The sequence below is a fragment of the Oncorhynchus mykiss genome, chromosome 30 (genome assembly GCF_057628025.1).
Source record: "Oncorhynchus mykiss isolate SJ-2025 chromosome 30, ASM5762802v1, whole genome shotgun sequence".
NCBI classification, from domain to species: Eukaryota; Metazoa; Chordata; class Actinopteri; order Salmoniformes; family Salmonidae; genus Oncorhynchus; species Oncorhynchus mykiss.
In genome coordinates this window covers 22,097,501-22,115,209 of record NC_143051.1, presented here as the reverse complement: position 1 = coordinate 22,115,209, position 17,709 = coordinate 22,097,501, and the positions used below count along the sequence as shown (strand labels likewise).

At 44.2% G+C, this 17,709-nt stretch overlaps 1 protein-coding gene across 10 annotated transcripts in view; it reads left to right on the top strand.

The window, feature by feature from the left end:
* Positions 1-17,709, top strand: part of LOC110489404 (triple functional domain protein) — a 123,828-nt gene that overhangs the window by 57,754 nt on the left and 48,365 nt on the right. For all 10 annotated transcript variants that reach the window (XR_016493554.1, XR_016493552.1, XR_016493551.1 and 7 more), the window contains exons 5-16: positions 45-237; positions 3,565-3,669; positions 3,825-4,021; positions 4,138-4,351; positions 7,668-7,790; positions 8,284-8,475; positions 12,423-12,554; positions 12,881-13,111; positions 13,687-13,809; positions 14,062-14,253; positions 14,401-14,570; positions 17,175-17,349. Coding sequence is in view for 6 of the 10 variants with exons in the window: in XM_036970828.2 (XP_036826723.2) it covers positions 45-237; positions 3,565-3,669; positions 3,825-4,021; positions 4,138-4,351; positions 7,668-7,790; positions 8,284-8,475; positions 12,423-12,554; positions 12,881-13,111; positions 13,687-13,809; positions 14,062-14,253; positions 14,401-14,570; positions 17,175-17,349 (2,047 nt within the window). In the remaining 4 variants the exon portion in view is untranslated. The remainder of the gene's footprint in view (positions 1-44; positions 238-3,564; positions 3,670-3,824; positions 4,022-4,137; positions 4,352-7,667; positions 7,791-8,283; positions 8,476-12,422; positions 12,555-12,880; positions 13,112-13,686; positions 13,810-14,061; positions 14,254-14,400; positions 14,571-17,174; positions 17,350-17,709) is intronic.

Sequence of the window (17,709 nt, the reverse complement as noted above, 5' to 3'; positions counted from 1 at the left end):
ACCTTCCTTCTCCCTCCTCCTCCTCCTCCCTCCCCTCGGTCCAGTGAGGAGGTGATCCAGCATGGCTTCACAGTCATAGTAGACATGCGAGGCAGTAAATGGGACAGTATCAAATCTCTACTGAAGATCCTCCAGGAGTCGTTCCCCTGCTGTATACACATAGCGCTCATCATCAAACCAGACAACTTCTGGCAGAAACAACGCACCAACTTCGGCAGCTCCAAGTTTGAATTTGAGGTAACATTTTTGTTTTTATTGTACTATACTATAGTGTTCTGTACTTAGGTTTGCAAAGGGAGGTTGTGTTACTGGAAACTTTCAAAGTTTACCAGTAAACTAGCAGAATAGTTGTAACTTTCAAGGATTTGATGTATTTCATCAACACATCTAGTGGGCCTTTTGGGTTCTTCAGATTATCCCAGGCGTCTGTCTGTAATGATCTCTGGCCCCCTGTGTGGCCTTATCAAATGTCAAATATATAATGAGGTGATTTTAAAATATACAGTAGAATGACAAAGCTGTAAAACATGAAATATAAACCATAAACTTAGTGAATACCATTGGTGTTTTAATATGAGGGTTTGAGCATGATTTATTTTACGTTGTCAATATTTTTTAGTTGTAAATGTTTTGGCCCCAAGTTGGTGGCAGTTGTGAAAAAAGTAAATCGTTGGAAGAGTGATGTCATTGTTGATTAGCTGCTTTTTCATTAATTAGGATATTTTCTCTTGAACCATATGGTCGATCCACTAGAAACTCACATATATAAAACATGTATACTATATATGAATACATGTTTTAAAGTTATTCAAGTGTAAATTAACATAGATGACCAAAATTATAGAAGATTCCATGACTGGTAAATTATCAGTAGCTTTGCAACCCTAACTATACTATACTGTTCTGTACTGTACTATACTATACTGTCCTATATATACTATGTTGTACTGTACTATACTGTATTATACTATACTGTCCTATACTATGTTGTACTGTACTATACTGTATTATACTATACTGTCCTTTACTGTACTATACTGTACCATGTCACTGCATTCATTGCAATTTCATGCCTGTGACTTTGCTGAAATGTAACAAACCCAACAACAATATGGTCTGTTTTGACTGTGACTTTGATGAAACGTAACAAACCCAACAACAATATGGTCTGTTTTGACTGTGACTTTGCTGAAACGTAACAAACCCAACAACAATATGGTCTGTTTTGACTGTGACTTTGCTGAAACGTAACAAACCCAACAACAATATGGTCTGTTTTGACTGTGACTTTGCTGAAACGTAACAAACCCAACAACAATATGGTCTGTTTTGACTGTGACTTTGCTGAAACGTAACAAACCCAACAACAATATGGTATGTCTTGACTGTGACTTTTCTGAAACGTAACAAACCCAACAACAATATGGTCTGTTTTGACTGTGACTTTGCTGAAACGTAACAAACTCAACAACAATATGGTATGTCTTGACTGTGACTTTGCTGAAACGTAACAAACCCAACAACAATATGGTATGTCTTGACTGTGCTGAAACGTAACAAACCCAACAACAATATGGTCTGTTTTGACTGTGACTTTGCTAAAACGTAACAAACCCAACAGCAATATGGTATGTCTTGACTGTGACTTTGCTGAAACGTAACAAACCCAACAACAATATGGTCTGTTTTGACTGTGACTTTGCTGAAACGTAACAAACCCAACAACAATATGGTCTGTTTTGACTGTGACTTTGCTGAAACGTAACAAACCCAACAACAATATGGTCTGTTTTGACTGTGACTTTGCTGAAACGTAACAAACCCAACAACAATATGGTCTGTTTTGACTGTGACTTTGCTGAAACGTAACAAACCCAACAACAATATGGTATGTCTTGACTGGGACTTTTCTGAAACGTAACAAACCCAACAACAATATGGTATGTCTTGACTGTGACTTTTCTGAAACGTAACAAACCCAACAACAATATGGTATGTCTTGACTGTGACTTTGTGGTGTACTGCTTATTATACTGATTTAGAATCACAATGGGATATTGTATGGAGCTCTGCTTGTTTTAATTCACACACACTGCTGTTTTGAATCGTTTTTGATAGGCTTAATGACCTGTAATAGTGTTGAAAAGGTTATTAGATTAGATTTATTTGCTGGTTTTATTTGCCGTGTCTGGGCTGTGTGGAGTGCTACTTTTGATGTTGTATTAAGTTGACACACACACACAGCCCTCCACACAGCCACCCTGTTAGAGCACTGTTGTGGTATTGGGTTGTCTCAGAGGGCTTTATTGATTGGTTGATGGTGTATAAAGCCGTGTGTCACTCTGTCAGCCAGTCGCCATAGGGCAGAACACACGCCATTCAACACCACCCGTTCTCTTTTCCCTGCTGTGTGCGCGAGGCCAATGTGTGTCAAATCACATGCTATTTGTCACATGCCGAATACAACAAGTACTCCTTACTGTGAAATGTTTACTTACAAGCCCTTAACCAACAATGCCACTTTTAAAAAAAGTAACAAGTCAAATAAAGTAAGAAAAAGTAACACAATAAATAAGAAAAACAACGAGGCTATATCCATACAGGAGTCGGAGGTACAGGCTAGTCGAGGTCAGTGAGGTAATATGTACATGTGTGTTTTTCAGCGCCACATTTTGCTCAGTGAAAATCACTTTTCCATCCAAATCTGGGTTATGCTTTTAAAACATTGGAACATTCCATTAACAGCTGGAACAGTCTTCTATAGGAGATGGAGGGGATAGAGAGAAAGATGGAGAGATGGACCAATGCATTCCTACCTTTAACAGATAGAACAGTCTTCTATAGGAGATGGCTGATGTATTCTTACCTGGACTTGTCAATAGAAGAGAACCCTTAGAATTGTGCTTTACTCTTTCTGTCTGCCTTTCTGTGGTTTTAAGGGGTTCTCAGCTTTTTTTTTCTCTCTCTCTCTTTGTCTGTCTGTCTGTCTGTCTTTTCTTTCTGTTATTTCTTTCTTTCGCTAATCTTGCCCACGCAAGGCTTTGTCAGGTCTCTCTCTTCATCCTCTGTCTATCCTTCAATCTGACACAGAGTGTGGGTGTTAACCTTGCTGTGTGGGCTGGTATTATCTTGTCAACATAAATCACTTGAGAACGGAAACAATCTCTCCCATATTTCTCAATCTGTACAGACATTTTACCTTTTCTGGGGTAAAAGTAATTTTCTAAATGTCCCCCAAAACGCAATATAAAATCAGCAGACTTAAACAAGGTGAGGGAGAACGAGACCGAGAGAGATGACCCTCTGTCGTAACCCCTCCCCTTTTTGTCATAGCCAATCAAATGTGTCTATCTGAGTGTCTGAATCACCATTATTGCTGTGTGTCACTGACCCAGTGAGCACGGCGTGGGCGTTGAACTTGAACCCAACCAAAAGGCTGTGATGATGTTGTTAGAATTGATTTAAAGCCTCCTCTATCCCTCCCTCCCTCTCTTCCCTTTCTTCTCTTCCCTCTTTACCATTCCTCCTCATCTCCCCCTCTTCCCCCTCTCCATCTCTCTCTAGACCACCATGGTGTCGTTGGAGGGTCTATCTAAGGTGGTTGACCCCTCCCAGCTGACCTCTGACTTCGAGGGAAGTCTAGAATACAACCATGACGAGTGGATCGAGGTACGAACAGTCAATCAATTAATCAATCAATGGTTTGCAAAAACCAAAATACACCGACGTAAACACACACTTTAGATCTCTTAGTCAGTAATACAACCACAAGTCAATCAATCAATTTATCAATCAATCCATACAGTGTCTTGGTTCTTTTCCAGGTGCGGGTTGCGTTTGAGGAGTTTACGGGGCACGCGGGTCACATGTTGTCGAGGCTGGAGGAGATGCAGGAGGTGGTGGCGAGGAAAGACTTCCCCACGGACCTGGACGGGGCGCGGCGCATGATAGAGGAACACGCCACGCTGAAGAAGAAGGTCATCAAAGCTCCTATAGAGGAACTGGATACGGAGGGACAGAGGTAGGCTACGCACGCACGCACACACACGCTCACTCAGACTGATGGCGAGGCTAATTTTACACTGCTGGTGGTGGTGTGTGTGTGTGTGTTATTTCACGTTGCGTCCTCTCTCCCAGGTTGCTGCAGCGTATCCAGAGCAGTGAGTCGTACAGGAACTCTAACGCCAGCGGTGTGTGTAACGCTGACACCCAGGGGCTGGTGCCACGCGTCGCCACCCTGCTGGACAAACTCCACAGCACACGACAACACCTCCACCAGGCCTGGCACATCAGGAAACTCCAGCTGGACCAGTGTTTCCAGCTCCGCCTCTTCGAACAGGATGCTGAGAAGGTACCATGGTTGGAGATTAAAGGAAAAGACAACAGCTAGTGGGATGTGTGTGTGTAGGGGGCTGAATAGATCCAGTGTAATAGGCTGATGGAGTATAATTGATACCGTCAATAGTTACTGTAGAATAGACAGATAGCAGTGTTGGACTGCGGTAAGGGCTTGTTGCTAGGACACGATAGAGGGTAGTTAGCTCTGAAGAGGCTCTTGGTATTCTCTTATGACACTCAGCTCATCTCTCCTCTTCCTGTGCCTAGTGATTCACAGATGTATGTATGTATGTACACACACACACATACAGTACCAGTCACAAATGTTGACACACCTACTCATTCAAAGGTTTTTCTTTATTTTTACTATTTTCTACATTGTAGAATAATAGTGAAGATATCAACACTATGAAATAGCACATATGGAATCATGTAATAACCAAAAAAAGTGTTAAACAAATCAAAAAATTTTTAGGTTCCTCATCCTAAGATTTATATATTTCATAATTCCATTATTTTACTTTTAGATTTGTTTATATTGTTGTGAATTGTTAGATATTACGGGACTGTTGGAGCTAGGAACACAAGCAATAACATCTGCTAAATATGTGTATATGATTTTGATTTGATGACAGCTTTGTACACTCTTGGCATTCTCTCAACCAGCTTCACCTGGAATGCTTTTCCAACAGTCTTGAAGGAGTTCCCAAATACACTACCGTTCAAAAGTTTGGTGTAAATTAGAGATGTCCTTGTTTTTCATGAAAACATACAGGAAATCAGTGGCAAAATTAATAGGAGATATAGTCATTATAAATAAGGATTTTTAATTGAAATAATGTGTCCTTCAAACTTTGCTTTCGTCAAAGAGTCCTCCATTTGCAGCAATTACAGCCTTATACAGACCTTTGGCATTCTAATTGTCAATTTGTTGAGGTAATCTGAAGAGATTTCACCCCATGCTCCCTGAAGCATCTCCCACAAGTTGGATTGACTTGATGGGCACTTCTTATGTACCATACGGTCAAGCTGCTCCCACAAAAGCTCAGTAGGGTTGAGATCCGGTGACTGTGCTGGCCACTCCATTATAGACAGAACACCAGCTGACTGCTTCTTCCCTAAATAGTTATTGTATAGTTTGGAGTTGTTCTTTGGGTCATTGTCCTGTTGTAGGAGGAAATTGGCTCCAATTAAGCGCCGTCCACGGGGTATGGCATGGCGTTGCAAAATGGAGTGATAGCCTTCCTTCTTCAAGATCCCTTTTACCCTGTACAAATCTCCCACTTACCACCACCAAAGCACTCCCAGACCATCCCATTGTGTCCACCATGCTTGACAGATGGCGTCAAGCACTCCTCCCTCCAGCATCTCCAGCATTTTTTCTGCGTCTCACGAATGTTCTTTGTGATTCGAACACCTCAGACTTAGATTCGTCTGTCAATAACACTTTTTTCCAATCTTCCTCTGTCCAGTGTCTGTGTTCTTTTGCCCATCTTAATTTTTTCTTTTTACTGACCAGTGTGAGATATGGTTTTTTCTTTGCAACTCTGCCTAGAAGGCCAGCATCCCGGAGTCGCCTCTTCACTGTTGAGACTGGTGTTTTGCAGGTACTATTTAATAAAGCTGCCAGTTGAGGACTTGAGGCGTCTGTTTCTCAAACTAGACACTCTAATGTACTTGTCCTCTTGCTCAGTTGTGCACCATGGCCTCCCACTCCTTTCTATTCTAGTTAGAGCCAGTTTGCGCTGTTCTGTGAAGGGAGTAGTACAAAGCGTTGTACGAGATCTTCCGTTTCTTGGCAATTTCTCATATGGAATAGCCTTAATTTCTCAGAACAAGAATAGACTGATGAGTTTCAGAAGAAAGTCCTTTGTTTCTGTCCATTTTGAGCCTGTAATCGAACCCACAAATATTGATGCTCCAGATACTCAACTCGTCTAAAGAAGGCCAGTTTTATTGCTTCTTTAATCAGCACAACAGTTTTCAGCTGTGATAACATCATTCCAAAAGGGTTTCCTAATGATCAATTATCCTTTTAAAATTATAAACTTGGATTAACTAACACAACGTGCCATTGGAACACAGGAGTGATGGTTGCTGATAATGGGCCTCTGTACGCCTATGTAGATATTCCATAAAAAATCTGCCGTTTCCAGCTAGAATAGTCATTTACAACATGAACAATGTCAACACTGTATTTCTGATCAATTTTATGTTATTTTAATGGACAAAAAATTGCTTTTCTTTCTAAAACAAGGACATGTCTAAGTGACCCCAAACGTTTGAACCTACTCTGCGTCTCACAAAGACACGGCGTTTGGATCCCTAAATCTCAAATCTGACCAAAGGACAGCTTTCCACTGGTCTAATGTCCATTGTACCTGTTTCTTGGCCCAAGCAAGTCTCTTCTTCTTATTGGTGTCCTTTAGTAGTGGTTTCTTTGCAACAATTCGACCATGAAGTTCTGATTCACAGTCTCCTCTGAACAGCTGATGTTGAGATGTGTCTGTTACTTGAACTCTGAAGCATTTATTTGGGATGCAATTTCTGAGGCTGGTAACTGTAATGAACTTATCCTCTGCAGCAGAGGTAACTCTGGGTCTTCCTTCCTGTGGCGGTCCTCATGAGAGTGCTGGATGGTTTTTGCGACTGCACTTGAAGAAACTTTCGAAGTTCTTGACATTTTCCGGATTGACTGACCTTCATGTCTTAAAGTAATGATGGACTGTTGTTTCTCTTTGCTTATTTGAGCTGTTCTTGCCATAATATGGACTTGGTCTTTTACCAAATAAGGCTATCTTCTGTAAACCACCCCTACCTTGTCACAACACAACTGATTGGCTCAAACGCATTAAAATTCCAAAAATGTACTTTTAACAAGGCGCACCTGAGAATTGAAATGCATTCCAGGTGTGAGAGTGTGCAAATCTGTCATCACGGCAAAGTGTGGCTAATTTGAAGAATCTCAAATATAAACTATATTTTGATTTGTTTAACACTTTTTTGGTTATTACATGATTCCATGTGTTATTTCCTAGTTTTGATGTCTTCACTATTATTCTACAATGTAGAAAATAGTAAAAATAAAGAAAATACACACACACACACACACTTGCAAGAAAGTGTTTTTGCACACTCACGTTTCTACATTCACACGTGCAAGCATACATACAGATACAGTAGTCCCGCTAAGCAGTATACAGTACACAAAATGATACACCCACACACAAGCACAATGATACAGACCCAAGCACACTCTACTGTCTGTAGCTGTTAGCTGCCTGCACTATCCCGTCTCTAACGTGTGTGTTTGGGTGTCTTTCCCTCAGATGTTTGATTGGATAATGGCCAACAAGGGTCTGTTCCTGGCCGGCTACACCGAGATCGGCAACAACCACCCACACGCCATGGAGCTACAGACGCAGCACAACCACTTTGCTATGAACTGCATGGTAAGAACACACACACACCGAGCAGCGGGCTATTACACAGCTAGAAGCAGTATCCATACAGGCTTACATAATGGTTCTGAAACGGATGTCTTTAAAGCAGGAGATGAATCGACTGTTTTGCCTCAGCTAGATGATGACTCTGCAGATGGAAACGCGCACTGACATTTAGCGCTGCACTAAAATCAATACAAGCTCTCTCTCGTGTGCACACACTCCCTGTCTAGTTGAGGCTAGGTCCATAGGGAATCCATAGGTAGCTATTACAAAGCTGGCATCCTTCCATACTTACATCACTCCAATCCTTTCTACAACCAGAATCTGGAATGCAAGTACGCTAAATTGGGGTTTTCGGTATGGACTAGTGCTTACTCCATTTTTTGTTGTTGTTGTGCTTATTGTGAAATATCTGTATGTTTATTTGTCTATTATCTGAATAGCTAAATAAACCAAATCAATGTTTCTCTCCCTCACCCCAATCCCCTTCCCGCTCCAGAACGTGTATGTGAACATCAACAGGATAATGTCAGTGGGTAACAGGCTATTGGAGTCTGGTCACTATGCCTCGGTGCAGATTAAACAGATTTCAGGTCAGCTGGAAGCGGAGTGGAAAGCCTTCGCTGCGGCCCTTGATGAACGCAGCACACTGCTGGAGATGTCTGCCGCCTTCCACCAGAAATGTGACCAGGTGGGTGGTGGTGGTACAGACACTCGTCACACGCAGGAACACATTAGAGGTCGACCGATTAATTAGGGCCAATTTTTTTGGACACCGATTTGGCCAATTTAAAAAAATATATATATATATTTTTTACACCTTTATTTAATCTTAATTTAACTAGGCAAGTCAGTTAAGAACACATTATTATTTTCAATGACGGCCTAGGAACGGTGGGTTAACTGCCTCATTCAGGGGCAGAATGACAGATTCAATCTTGCAACCTTGCAGTTAACTAGTCCAACGCTCTAACCACCTGATTACATTGCACTCCACGAGGAGACTGCCTGTTACGCGAATGCAGTAAGCCAAGGTAAGTTGCTAGCTAGCATTAAACTTATCTTATAAAAAACAATCAATCATAATCACTACTTAACTATACATGGTTGATGATATTACTAGTTTATCTAGCTTGTCCTGCGTTGCATATAATCTGACTGAGCATACAAGCATACAAGTATCTGACTGAGCGGTGGTAGGCAGCAGCAGGCTCGTAAGCATTCATTCAAACAGCACTTTCGTGCATTTTGCAAGCAGCTCTTCGTTGTGCTTCAAGCATTGCGCTGTTTATGACTTCAAGCCTATCAACTCCCGAGATGAGGCTGGTGTAACCGATGTGAAATGGCTAGCTAGTTAGCGGGGTGCGCGCTAATAGTGACTTGGAGTGGTTGTTCCCCTTGCTCTGCATGGGTAATGCTTCTTCGAGGGTGGCTGTTGTCGTTGTATTCCTGGTTCGAGCCCAGGAAGGAGCGAGGATGCACAAAGTAGATGTCCTAACCGACTTGCCAAAACTATAGTTTTTTAACAAGAAATTTGTGGAGTGGTTGAAAAATGAGTTTTAATGACTCCAACCTAAGTGTATGGAAACTTCTGACTTCAACTGTACATACATACACATTCTCTGGTGTGTGTGATCTCTGTATGATGAGAGTGTGCAGTGAGATTACAAATAGATTAGAATCCTACTGTGTTGGTTTGTTTAATATTCCCTTGTGACTTCTTCTTTTATTTTATTCTTTGCTACGTCTTCTTGTCCCCCACGTTGAAATCGGGGAGGGGACTGTGGATCGGTCTCCATCCGTCCATCTGGCAGTCCGTTCGTATGTTTGTCACACGCGATATCTCAGACAGCGCTGGCCCGATTTTGACAAAACTTGGGTGAATGATGCGTCTTGCCAAAGAGATCCGGCATTTCCAACTTACACTGATTGGCGGGAGCTATAGTAATGAACTAAAATGTGTGAGTTGCACCAGAGAGGAAGAGGCAAAGCGAGAGGGATAACTGGGCCCAAAATCAGTCTTCTCCAGCAGGTGGCGTTTTTTCTTTGCCTCAGTACATGGGATACAGGGAGTGGATTAGCTAAAGAGACTGCAGGGCTCGACATTCAGGGCTGCCCACTGGCCAGGCAACATCTGCCGAGCTCATCGGGACAGTTAATCATGCTTTCATATGGCCCCTTTGGGCCAGTACGTTTCCAAACTCAGATTCACAGAAATACACTGTATTTATAAACACTGTAAAATCACATGATGTTATTAGTGCCAGTGGGAGTTTTTTCAGGACATTAAACAAGCAACAAGACCATATTTAGTCTGTAATCTAGCTAATGATTAGCCTATTGTGGTAAAAAATGCAGAGGAGCAACCCCATGCTTCAGCCATGTAGCCACGAGGCTGCATCAGACAAGTGATCATGCTTCAGCCATGTAGCCACGAGGCTGCATCAGACAAGTGATCATGCTTCAGCCATGTAGCCACGAGGCTGCATCAGACAGGTGATCATGCTTCAGCCATGTAGCCACGAGGTTGCATCAGATAGGTGATCATGCTTCAGCCATGTAGCCACGAGGCTGCATCAGACAAGTGATCATGCTTCAGCCATGTAGCCACGAGGCTGCATCAGACAGGTGATCATGCTTCAGCCATGTAGCCACGAGGTTGCATCAGATAGGTGATCATGCTTCAGCCATGTAGCCACGAGGCTGCATCAGACAAGTGATCATGCTTCAACCATGTAGCCACGAGGCTGCATCAGACAAGTGATCATGCTTCAGCCATGTAGCCACGAGGCTGCATCAGACAAGTGATCATGCTTCAGCCATGTAGCCACGAGGCTGCATCAGACAAGTGATCATGCTTCAGCCATGTAGCCACGAGGCTGCATCAGACAAGTGATCATGCTTCAGCCATGTAGCTACGAGGTTGCGTCAGATAGGTGATCATGCTTCAGCCATGTCGCCACGAGGCTGCATCAGACAGGTGATCATGCTTCAGCCATGTAGCTACGAGGCTGCATCAGACAGGTGATCATGCTTCAGCCATGTCGCCACGAGGCTGCATCAGATAGGTGATCATGCTTCAGCCATGTAGCTACGAGGCTGCATCAGACAGGTGATCATGCTTCAGCCATGTAGCTACGAGGCTGCATCAGATAGGTGATCATGCTTCAGCCATGTAGCCACGAGGCTGCATCAGACAGGTGATCATGCTTCAGCCATGTAGCCACGAGGTTGCATCAGACAAGTGATCATGCTTCAGCCATGTAGCTACGAGGCTGCATCAGACAGGTGATCATGCTTCAGCCATGTAGCTACGAGGCTGCATCAGACAGGTGATCATGCTTCAGCCATGTAGCCACGAGGTTGCATCAGACAAGTGATCATGCTTCAGCCATGTAGCTACGAGGCTGCATCAGACAGGTGATCATGCTTCAGCCATGTAGCTACGAGGCTGCATCAGACAAGTGATCATGCTTAGGGCTTAAAGAGCACACCTGCCTGATAATATGTACAGGCTCTAAAGATATTGCTTTTCATCAATATGTTATTGGGCTTATTTCTGGAGGGGAATATTACGTCTTAAAGGCTTAATATGGGCTATATGTCATCATTCAGAATGGGGAATGGTTTTTATTTTATTATCAGACTGTATGCTTGGCTAACGAAATCTCCCACGATTGAAATTCTGCGTGCATAACTTGCTTTCCTGTGATCTTGGCCCAGTTTTCACTTTCTACTGGCCTGGTGTGCCACTCTCAAATTTACTTGAATGTCAAGCCCTGGACTGGTACCCAGGTGAGCTGCCTTCCATTTTCTGGGGGGATGTTGCTTTGTTTTTCTTTTATGTTTTTTTGTTGTTGTTTTCCTCTATTGTCCCATCAGGATTGGAATCATTTACAAAGAACTAACCTAGCCATGTGACATCCAGGTTATCATGGTGGAATCATTTACAAAGAACTAACCTAGCCATGTGACATCCAGGTTATCATGGTGGAATCATTTACAAAGAACTAACCTAGCCATGTGACATCCAGGTTATCATGGTGGAATCATTTACAAAGAACTAACCTAGCCATGTGACATCCAAGTTATCATGGTGGAATCATTTACAAAGAACTAACCTAGCCATGTGACATCCAGGTTATCATGGTGGAATCATTTACAAAGAACTAACCTAGCCATGTGACATCCAGGTTATCATGGTGGAATCATTTACAAAGAACTAACCTAGCCATGTGACATCCAGGTTATCATGGTGGAATCATTTACAAAGAACTAACCTAGCCATGTGACATCCAGGTTATCATGGTGGAATCATTTACAAAGAACTAACCTAGCCATGTGACATCCAGGTTATCATGGTGGAATCATTTACAAAGAACTAACCTAGCCATGTGACATCCAGGTTATCATTGTAGAATAATGCACTGACTCTCAAAATATTTCCAAAATGAGCAATACATAGTTACTAGACACAGCGCTGTGTGTGTGTTCCTCTCTATAGTAAATGAGTAACATGGACTCGTGGTGTAAAGTGTGTGTGTAATGTGTTTGTGTTCCTGTCTCTACAGTACATGGGTAATGTGGACTCGTGGTGTAAAGTGTGTGTGTAATGTGTTTGTGTTCCTGTCTCTACAGTACATGGGTAATGTGGACTCGTGGTGTAAAGCGTGTGGAGAGGTGGATCTACCCTCGGAGCTCCAGGACCTAGAGGATGCTATCCATCACCACCAGGGCCTCTACGAACACATCACTGCTGCCTACTCAGAGGTAAACAGCACTGCTGCCTACCCAGAGGTAACATAATGTGTGTTGGTGTAGATATAGGAGGACGGGCTCATTGTAATGGCTGGAATTGAGTTAATGGAACGTTAACAAACACATCAAACATATGGAAACCACATTTGACTCCATTCCATTAATACCATTCCAGCCATTACAATCAGCCCGTCCTCCTATATCTCTCCCCACCAGCCTCCACTGGTGTAGGTGTGTGTTTGGGGGGGGATCACTAGCAAGTTCTATACTAACCGTCTGTACATGTGTGTTTGTATGTACTGTATGTGCTCAAGCCATTTTCCTTCCCCCTCCGCCAGGTCAGTCAGGACGGTAAGGCCCTATTGGATAAGCTCCAGCGCCCTCTGACCCCGGGGGGGGCTGATTCGCTAACGGCCTCGGCCAACTACAGCAAGGCGGTGCACCATGTGCTGGATGTGATACACGAGGTGCTGCACCACCAGAGACAACTGGAGAATATCTGGCAACACCGCAAAGTCCGCCTGCACCAGAGGCTCCAGCTGTGTGTGTTCCAGCAAGACGTACAGCAGGTGTGGACTAGTTCTGACCCTGTGTGGCTCAGTTGGGAAGAGCCTGGCTCTAGCCATGGTTGTGTGTTCAATACTCGCAGGGATCACATAAATGATACACATACTGGAAATGTATGGAAACACTAATAGGCATCACCCTTGTAGCCAAGGTAACTGTTGCCATTGCGATACTGCTGGCCAGTATCCAGGTGAGGGGTATTCTGCCAAGTGGTAGAGGGAGAGAGTGGGATGGAGAAAGATCTGAGAAGGAGGGAGACATCAGGACAAGGAAGGTGTGAAGAGGGAGAAAGAAAGGCGGAAGGAACATGAGGGTTTTGTCTAGAATGGATACAGCTTTTGTCAAACTTGACTTTTCATAGCAGGTTTAGGGGAATTAATTGAGCAGGTAAGGGGAGTTAGGTTGAGGTTAGGAAAAGCCTAAGGGTTAGTTAAAATGCGTCAATTTGACAAAAGCTGTCCCCTATCTAGAAATGACCAGATGGGAGGGACCTCATCCTCTCTGTCATCTACCTTCCTCTGCCCCACAGCCTGAACTTCTATGCCACTTAGCTAACTGCATGCTTGTGTGTGTGCAGGTTCTGGACTGGATAGAGAACCACGGGGAGGCGTTCCTCAGTAAACACACAGGCGTTGGGAAGTCCCTCCATCGAGCCAGAGCGCTACAGAAACGACACGAGGACTTCGAGGAGGTCGCCCAGGTAGGACGCCTCTCTTCATGGCTCTGCTTTGACCTTTTCTCTCTTTACTTTTCCTCTCTTCATCTTCCCATTTCCCTTTCCTCTCTCCATTCCATACCCTCTCTTTCTCCATCTTTGCACTAACTACTGTCTCTCTCTCCTCCCCTTCTCCATTTCTCTTGTTAACTGTCCTCCCTCTTTTCTTCTCCCCCCCCCCCCTCTCTGTCTCTCTCCTCTGTCTTTCTCTGTGTGCTGGTTCTGTCCCTCCTCCAGAACACCTATACTAACGCTGACAAGCTGCTGGAGGCAGCAGAGCAGCTGGCCCAGACAGGAGAGTGTGACCCAGAGGAGATCTACCAGGCAGCCCACCAGCTGGAGGACCGGATCCAGGACTTTGTCAGGAGGGTGGAGCAACGCAAAGTCCTGCTGGACATGTCTGTCGCCTTCCACACACACGTCAAAGAGGTACAGGGTGGGAGGGAGGGAGAGTGCGTGTGTGGGGGTGGGGTGGGGCGGTGGGTGGGTGGAGATGGAGGGGTGCGTGCGTCGTCAAGTAGCGCGACATCTTACAGGACTGTGTGTGTGCGACATGTTAATTCTCTCTGTCCCTAGCTGTGGACGTGGCTGGAGGAGCTGCAGAAGGAACTGTTAGATGATGTGTATGCTGAGTCTGTGGAGGCGGTGCAGGATCTGATCAAACGCTTCAGCCAGCAGCAGCTGACCATCCTGCAGGTCACTGTCAACGTCATCAAGGAGGGAGAGGACCTCATCCAGCAGCTCAGGTAGAACACACACACACCGTGTGCACACAGACGCACACGCATACTCACACACTCAACACACACTAACACACACACACACAATGAATTAGAAGAAACTGTGCAGAAGGTGAGTAGGATGGAAGAGAGAAGAGGAGGAGGAGAGGAAGATGAAAGAAAACAATAGCATGCTCACATAGCGGACTGCCAGATGAGAGAGAGAGAGGCAATAGAAAGGGAGAGATGGAGAGAAGCAGTAGGTTGAGAGTTAGAGAGATTCATGTATTTGACACATCTGACCATGATTCTGGTTCTATTTATATCAAGTGTGTGAGTCTGAGACCTAGCCCTCAACACACACTAAAGCTCCCCCCTCTCTCTGGTGTATTCTCTCCTCTGGATATTGTTACATAATGCTGGTTACATAAGTGTGGTTAATTATGTAGAATCCCCAGAACTCTGCTACAATGCTGTGTCTGTGTGTATATGTGGCTTAGACAGGGCTTAGACTCTGATGTGCTAGCTAACTTTGGACCAGAGCTAGCACTTGACTCTCAGTTCCATGACATTACACATAATGCCTCCTAGAGTTTTCGAGAGCCAGACCAGAGCTAGCCAAGTAACAAGCTTGTGCCTGCAGAGCGGAACCAGAATACAAAATGTAAATAAACTCAGCAAAAAAGAAACGTCCTCTCACTGTCAACTGCGTGTCAATATTTGTATGAACATAACAAGATTCAACAACTGAGACATAAACTGAACAAGTTCCACAGACATGTGATGAACAGAAATGGAATAATGTGTCCCTGAACAAAGGGGAGGTCAAAATCAAAAGTAACAGTCAGTATCCAGTGTGGCCACCAGCTGCATTAAGTACTGCAGTGCATCTCCTCCTCATGGACTGCACCCTCCGATCCAACAGGTCCCAGACGTGCTCAATGGGATTGAGATCCGGGCTCTTCGCTGGCCATAGCAGAGCACTGACATTCCTACCTTGCAGGAAATCAATCACGCACAGAACGAGCAGTATGGCTGGTGGCATTGTCATGCTGGAGGGTCATGTCAGGATGAGCCTCCAGGAAGGGTACCATGTGAGGGAGGAGGATGTCTTCCCTGTAACGCACAGCGTTGAGATTGCCTGCAATAACAACTTGCTCAGTCCGATGATGCTGTAACACACTGCCCCAGACCATGACGGACCCTCCACCTCCAAATTGATCCCGCTCCAGAGTACAGGCCTCGGTGTAACGCTCATTCCTTCGACGATAAACACTAATCCGACTATCACCCCTGGTGAGACAAAACCGCGACTCGTCAGTGAAGAGCACTTTTTGCCAGTCCTGTCTGGTCAAGCGATGGTGGATTTGTGCCCATTGGCGACGTTGTTGCCTGTGATGTCTGGTGAGGACCTGCCTTACAACAGGCCTACAAGCCCTCAGTCCAGCCTCTCTAAGCCTATTGCAGACAGTCTCAGCACTGATGGAGGGATTGTGCGTTCCTGGTGTAACTCGGGCAGTTGTGTTTGCCATCTTGTACCTGTCCCGCCGGTGTTGTTACACGTGGTCTGCCACTGCGAGGATAATCAGCTGTCCGTCCTGTCTCCCTGTAGCGCTGTCTTAGGCTTCTCACAGTACAGACATGGCAATTTATTGCCCTGGACACATCTGCAGTCATCATGCCTCCTTGCAGCATGCCTAAGGCACGTTCACGCAGAGGAGCAGGGACCCTGGGAATCTTTCTTTTGGTGTTTTTCAGTCAGTAGAAAGGCCTCTTTAGTGTCTTAAGTTTTCATAACTGTGACTTTAATTGCCTACCATCATTAAGCTGTTAATGTCTTAACGACCGTTCCACAGATGCATGTTTATTAATTGTTTATGGTTCATTGAACAAGCATGGGAAACCGTGTTTAAACCCTTTACAATGAAGATCTGTGAAGTTATTTGGATTTTTACGAATTATCTTTGAAAGACTGAAAAAGGGACGTTTTTTTTGTTGCTGAGTTTGTCTTACCTTTTTGTAGAAAATAAATCCAATGTGAAACGTGATAACTATAGTATCCTTAACCAGCATGGATGGTGTATCAATTGTTTTCTAATTAAAAATCTCTCTCCCTAATTTCAGTAGCTACAGTAGAATATGCATGCATCAGGGGGAGGGGCTACTGTAGAATATGCATGTTTTTTAGGGAGAGGGAGGGGCTACAGTATAATATGCACGCTTTGGAGGGAGGGGGAGGGGCTACAGTAGAATATGCATGCTTCAGAGGGAGAAGCAGGTAGCCTACACACACAAACTGCCAAAGATTTTCAGCTGGCAGGCAGGAAGACACGGGAATACGTTTCTAAGTGACAGTGAGGGATTTGCATAGGCGCTTTGTGTTTTTTGTGGGACTGTGAAAATAAATCCTGGAATAACGTTATTAACCGGTTCCCATGCTTTTAAAATTACGGTTCTGTTCCGGAACAGTATAGATCACTTATGTTCTTGTTTTTCTGTTCTCTTCCCTGAACCGGTTCCAACCCCTGGTAAATGCACATGTCCAATTGTTTGTGTGTGTACGTTTTCTTCAATGTGTGTGTGTGTGTGTGTGTGTGTGTGTGTGTGTGTGTGTGTTCTCTCCTATGGTAGGGACTCTGCTATCTCCAGTAACAAGACTCCCCACAACAGCTCCATCAACCACATAGAGAGTGTGTTACTGCAGCTGGATGAGGCCCAGGCTCAGATGGAGGAGCTGTTTCAGGAGAGGAAGATCAAACTAGAACTCTTCCTACAACTACGCATCTTTGAAAGGGACGCCATCGATGTGAGTGTATGGTGGGGGTGGAAAGGGTGTGTGTGTGTGTGGCAGAGGAGGTCCGGTGAACTACCCTTGTCTAGACTTTAGCTCAGTGAGATAACGTAGTCTTCTGTTTTTAGATTACCCGACTCAATGACACGTGTGTGTGTGTGAATCCTCCCTTGTGTGTGTCCACACGTCTGCATCTACAGAGCCTTCAGAAAGCATTCATACCCCTTGACTCATTCCACATTTTGTTGTGTTACAGTCTGAATTTAAAATACCCCAATGTCAAAATGGAATTATGTTTTCAGAAATATTTAGAAATTATTACAAACGTAAACGCTGAAAGGTCTTGCGTCAATAAGTATTCAACCCTTTTGTTAT